The sequence below is a fragment of the Crassostrea angulata genome, chromosome 4, assembly GCF_025612915.1.
Source record: "Crassostrea angulata isolate pt1a10 chromosome 4, ASM2561291v2, whole genome shotgun sequence".
NCBI classification, from domain to species: domain Eukaryota; kingdom Metazoa; phylum Mollusca; class Bivalvia; order Ostreida; family Ostreidae; genus Magallana; species Magallana angulata.
In genome coordinates, this window is record NC_069114.1 from 35217855 (window position 1) to 35224541 (window position 6687).

At 32.7% G+C, this 6687-nt stretch overlaps 1 protein-coding gene across 1 annotated transcript; it reads left to right on the plus strand.

Annotated features, from left to right (window-relative positions):
- The first annotated feature begins 796 nt into the window (after window positions 1-796).
- On the plus strand, window positions 797-5045 carry LOC128182246 (uncharacterized). Its single transcript, XM_052850836.1, has 6 exons — window positions 797-939; window positions 1607-1673; window positions 2158-2177; window positions 3057-3114; window positions 4801-4817; window positions 4923-5045. Exons 1-6 carry the CDS (start codon window positions 862-864, stop codon window positions 5043-5045), a joined length of 363 nt encoding a protein of 120 aa, XP_052706796.1. The 5' UTR covers window positions 797-861.
- Window positions 5046-6687: the final 1642 nt, after the last annotated feature.

Below are 6687 nucleotides of genomic sequence, written 5' to 3' on the forward strand. Positions count from 1 at the left end.
CGTGGATTTAGAGGAAATTCAACTAACGAAAAAAATTAGACTTATTAAATTTACATGGTAAAATTATCAATAATATGCCTAACAAAATTGCCCCCCCCCCCCCCCCCCCCCCTTAACCTGGAAAAATTTCTGGATCAGCACATGTGCGTATTCGATCATTGACAGCAATAAGATCTACATGTTGACCATTGGCATACATGTAGGCCTATTATAATTAGGATTTTTCAATGGAACCAATGGTAAACATGTATTTTTCTTTTAAAAAAACCAATAGCAACAAGACTTAATTAGGGGGTTTACTGTCAGGAAAAACCAAATTTATTTATTAGACCATTTGTAATGTAATTAGGTACATTTGTGTATCATATCCATCATTAGCGTGCATTGTGATAGTATAAAAATCCATTAAGAAAAGCCTATAACCATTTGTTGTGAGGGATTCAGAGAAAGGTAAAGAATATATTATGTTTGATTTTTAAAACATGTGCAAAACATTAAATTATATGAAAAATAAAAGCCCATTCCGCAGTGCGGTTTTATACTAGATGTAGTATTAGTTGTTGTTTTACTCAACATTACTACAGAAATGTTGAACATAATATTTTGAGAAAAAAAATATCTTAAGCAAAATAAGATTTAATTATAAACTGTATTGCAAGTTCGAAAAATGAATTTGGACCCATAAAAAATAACAAAATTAATAAAATGATAATTTATTTCAATCTGACGTTGTGTAGAATTTAAGTAAGTTTTTTAAGTGAATGTGTTTGATATTATTTCTTCGAGAAAAGTATAATATGTCATTGCATTTATGCAGTCTGAATAAAAAAAAGGAGGCGGTTATTCTTCGCTAGCATCAACATGCTGCCCCTTTATCTGTGTATCGTTTTGGCGATAGGAGCAAGTATCCATGCACAAAAACAAATGGAATGTTTGGACGTGAGTAGCTATTTAACACTCATGGTATTGTGACGATACCAAGTCGTTGCGCTCATTACTTATATTCGATAAATTGTTTTTTTCTCTGAAAATAATAAATGCATAGAATACACGGTAGTATGCGCGGATCTGGGGGATGGGGGGAGGGGGTCTGATCCCCTCCCCACGCCACCCCGCCTGGAAAACTCAGTATTCTATATTTACAAATAATAATTTATCTGTGATCTTCATTTGCTTAATCAGTACGATGAAACGTGCGAACCAAAATTAAATTTAACAAAAAAAACCAAAAACCTGGAAATATTTAGACATGCACTACATTCACATTACATTATACCCTTGTCAGCGGTTGTGTTTTACAAAAAATTAAAATTCTTGGTAATCAAAATTTGTACTTGACAATTTTGACACAAGTAAATTTTTAATATCAGAAATCTACTTTTTTTTGTTGGGGGGGGGGGGGGGGTGCGGAATATATGCGGCTTCCCCTCATTCAAGTACAGCATCAAATGCCAAACATATTACGTAAATAAATAGGTATATTCAAAAGTGTACTAGATAAGATACATGCTAACCTGCTGAAAAATCATCTTCCGCCAAATATCTTACCCGCTAAATATGATAAGATTACAGTATACTGTTTCAGCAGCACCTTTATGTGTTTCAGATTTTTGGCCAGAATACCTGCCCCGTCGGTTATCAATGTCATATGGGACAATGTGAACCTGATTTTGGTAAAAATATAATAAATGCAATGTACTTCCAGCAATTTTTTTATAATTATTTTTTATAGTTACCATACAGTGATATTAGCGTGAGTGTTACAAGATTTAACAAAGAATAATGTAAGAATAGACGATTGTAAAAATTCTATGCATGCAAGAGATTTGCTAATACAATGTTTATTAATGAAATCAAGAAAGGCACCATGTTAGGATTTGCCTCCGCCTTCACAATAAATGTCAACAAGCTACCAAAGGGACATTGAATTAAAGCTACCTTTTTAAAATTAGTTGCGCAACAAATGTAAATTAATCTTTATACTCAGTACTCTTTGCAGTCTACTACTCTATTCGATCGGCTGAATCAAGTACATGTAATAATTATGTGAATTTAGTTTTCGGACACTGGTTTTTTTTTTTCATGAGTTCAATTATTTTTACGAGGGTTTTTTAGTATTATAAACTTACGGATTTTGATTTTGTTGTTGTTTTTCAGGTGAGCGGTGGTGCTCCAGGGTAAGAAATTCTAGACAGTTTTATTTATTTCCACTTTGGTATCGAAGGGACTAAACAGTCAAGACTATTTTAGGCGACTTTAATCTTCTAGGGGGAAAAGCTCTATATAAAAATATGGAAACTAATATTATTTTAATGCTTTTTAAAAGCGTATTAGGTTTTTTTTAATCGAAAAAATCTTTTTGACTAGAAGTTTGTAAGGTAGATCAGATCATGGGTATATTGTTTACCATTAAGCCCCCGTAATGTTGATGCTCTTGGGTAAGAAATTCTAGACAGTTTTATATTTCCTATTTTCTCATTGGGAGGAAAAACTCGGTATAAAAATATGGACAATAATATTAATTTAATGCTTTTCTTAAAGCAATTTGGGGGTTTTCTTTAATGAAGAAAACTTTTTGGCTTGCCAAAAAAAAAACCCAAAACCACACACACATTCTGTAAAAATATTTGATTTCAAATAATTCCTCGGACATTTTACTACAAATATCGTCACTTAACTTGCCTCTGATATTCTTTTAAACACCATCACCAGTCCCGTAAAGTGAAGTGTATGGAAAAATTGGCGACTTTGATCTCGACGTGAATTTAAGATATTTCATTTTCCGAGGTCGAATAGCGTGTTTCGGGGAAAGTCTGAGGCAAGGAAAGAGAAGATATCGGTAGGAAATTGCATGAAGAATTTAATGGTACTTATTTTTCTACACAGAATTTGTGTGTAAATAAGGTTAATCAGTCCCAAACTAGCGCAGACTTTTATGCGCCATAAATTGCATATTTTTATTATGGGAGGCACTGTAGCTCCCAGGTCGTCCATCCGAATTTTTTCAGACCGGGAGCTACAGTCCTGCAGCTATAATAGATGACATCTATTTTCAGATGATGCCATGTGGACTGAATCACGAATGCATTGAAGGATCGTGTGTTCTACTTCCAGGTAGGTAAAAGTGTGCAGTTTGTTTTTTATAGATTAATTATACATCAGAAATCCTAAGTCCTAGATTTCACCATATACGGTATGTTAATCCATTTTACAATGCGTCAGTACCTCATATTGTTATACTGTCATGTTAAATACTGAAATCTGATTGGTTAAGACGCAGTTCATAATCCTTTCTATTACCCTCAGCGTTAGCAACGCACTTAGCAACGGGTAACATTAAAAAATGTCACATGCGCGAAAATTATGCGCGTACGGTTCGCTGTAGAATTCACGTTATTCCAATTGAACAAAATTTCTAATACCAAAACGGAGAGGTAGGAGTTAAAAAACACAATCACTTAAAGCTATATTGAGTAAAAAAAATAACCCAACCGCTAAAATCTAAATAATATATTAGAAGGAACACCATTGGAATTCAAAGTTTATCACAATAAAATTTAAAAGAAACACTTCTTCTGTAGAACATGGACGGCCAAACATCTGCAATATGGCGAAGGCAAACTAATACATATAAGTTTCAAGGTCTTCTAAGAAAATCCACCGCTGATTTCGCTCCGTTTCTTTCCCAAAAGCATGATGGAGAACGAAGCGTAATCAACCATTGGTTTCCATTTTGTGTTTTCTGACGGTCAGATATGTGCCATAGTGGGTGACAAAATGTTTGTATGTTAAAATTGTACCAAAGAAAATGTCCCTACTATTTAATCTGGAAATCAAGCTAGTATGAAAATTTCAAATGTAAATTTAAACCAGAAAATTACTCTTTTTGGTCAGAGAGAGAACCAATTACCGAGGGGTAGGATGATTTTTCAATTTCTATAGATTCAAACTAGGAGTTTTAGTTTTAGACGTATTAAATAACCCTAATGGGATGATCCCAATGGGTCAGAATATAGCCACAACTTTTGTTAAATGGAATGTACATTGTACAACTTACTAGTATATTATTATACTTTCATGTTATATACTGAAATCTGATTGGTTTAGACGCAGTTGATAATCCGTTCTATTACCCCCAGCGTTAGCAACACACTTAGCAATGGGTAACACAACGAATTGTTACATGCGCGTAAATTATGCGGGTACGGTTTGCCGTAGAATTCACGTCATTTCTATATAAAAGCAATAATAAAAGTCTCTAAAATTAACCTAAAGACATTCAGTATAATAAAATAAATAGTGCCTGTTTGGGAGGATAACAGTTGAAATTGACACCGCTTCGCGTCGGTTGACAATGGTTTCCTCGGGGTGTCAATTTCAACTGTTACCCTCCCAAACAGGCACTATTATTATAAACTTGACCTGTGTATATATATGTTGGGAAAAAATGCAACAAAGAGAAATAAAAGATCTAAACATACGATAACAAAATTTGGAAATTACTTGTAAAATGGAAAACAAAATTCGTCAAAATAATATTCAGATATTTAGATTATATTTATCCATTACTTCTCCCCCATGGATTCGGGTGAGTGATGTAGTCCACTTGCCTCTTGTTGTCTTATGATTACATGTTGCGGAAGATTTACCTAACACTGAGCGTTTTTCATTTTACGCTGAAATGATGTTACAGTTTATCAGTTTATCTGAATCAAGTTGACTCGGAGCACTATGTGTTATGATTTATATGCACATGATTTTAATAATTTTAGCTAACCTGTATATTAATTTTCTTTTTAGATCCAGGGTGTCAAACAGTACGTAGACAGATTTTTTTTTAAATAAATAAAATTAAATAGCAGAGTTGTGATGTTTGCTTGCAATAGTTCTTTCTTTATGAATGTATTCTGTTTTCTTTTCAGAATGATGAGTGTAAATTGAATGAGCAATGTACATTTGGAATATGTGTACCAGACGAATCTAACGAACAGCTACCTCGTGGTAAGCATGGACATTGGTCAAAATTCGAGCCGGTTAATGACTGACATTTTCATCATTTAATTACGATTGACATATTTTTTAAGGTAGCTCCATACTCGTAAAATTCTCTGAGGAAAGTTGAAAAAACGAACTGATTTCGACTTAATAGACTTAAATGTCATCAATTGTTAGAAAAAATATACATGTCATCACACTTTTTGAGATGCCAGATAAACATAAACTAAAGCATATTTTAGCATTAGAAAAATGTATTTTTTTTTTGTTAAAAGTAAAATCTTGTGGGCAGAAATTTGTTTTTCTTGTTTAATTTTAATGTCAACTTTATCAGACAACTAAAATTACAAAAAATATTTTAAAATTAATCGTTGGAATAAGAAAAACTAAAGCATTAAGACATACAACTAAGAGAAAAGTCAGAAAAAGAGTTATTTCCCCTTTGCATATATAAAATATATAAAAATTTGGAAATTTAGTATAAAATTAAGTCCGAAAATATCTTGAACCTACCAATAATTCTAATTACATCCATGTGATTATATTCACATAAAATAAATAAAACTATCTTGCACAATTTTTAAATAATTCAAAGTTTTACAAAAAAGTGTGACGTCAGTTTTGTGGAATAATTTATACTTGGAGAACTCACTTGCAGTGAGGACCCTTAGGAATCCAGTCTCTGGTCCGAACAGTTTGGGATGACTGTTAAATATAAAACCAGGGAATGCATAAATAAAAATTAAACTTTTTTTGGCGTCTCTAATCAGAGTGTTACAAGCAATAGTCACCAGTTACAATAAGATATCAATGTCTAATTTGTATTCTCAATGACATTTGCAAACTAACCTTCCTTAATTAATCTGGTGACTCATAAAGTGATGAAACAAATATTCTTTATTGACCAAAGGAGCCATGTGGCTCATAGGCATATAGTCGGACAATTAACAAGAGAATGGCGGGGGATTCTACATGGTATATATATCATGGTGACTCATAGAGTGATCAAACAAATATAAAACACCCACTATAAATCTTTACCTCAGATTTATATATTTGATACAAAACCCAATAATATTAGTACTAAAATATCAATCGACAATTCGAATTAAGCGCTAACTAGCATATACATTTACATATTACTGAAAACATTTAAGGAATAAGGAGTCTCTCTTAGTATTTTGAGGTTATAATTTTGGTCGGGGCGTGATCAAATCCATTAAATCCCGAAGGGCTTTATGATCGAGATGGGTGATATGATATGATATACGATGTTATATTTTTGTCTGAATGTTGGATAGAGAATGAATTTGATTTCAATGTACCGGGGTTTACATGTAGATTCATACCAAGATCACTTTCTAGATCTAAACAAGGAGGTGGGATGGCCTTATGTATAAGGGATGAGTTTCGGAAACATATTACAATAACTGATGTTATTTTCGACACAATTTGCTGGCTAAAGATTAACGGTGATGTAATAGAGTCTAATGAATGTTTATACATATGTTGTATCTATATTCCGCCGGATAAATCCTCATTTTTCAAACAATATAACTGTGATATTTTTTATGAATTAGAGAATCAAATTGCTAAATACTCCGAGAAAGGTAAAGTAATTATTGTCGGAGACTTGAATAGCAGGTGCTCGGTGTTAAATGATTATATTGAATGTGATAATGTACATGAACA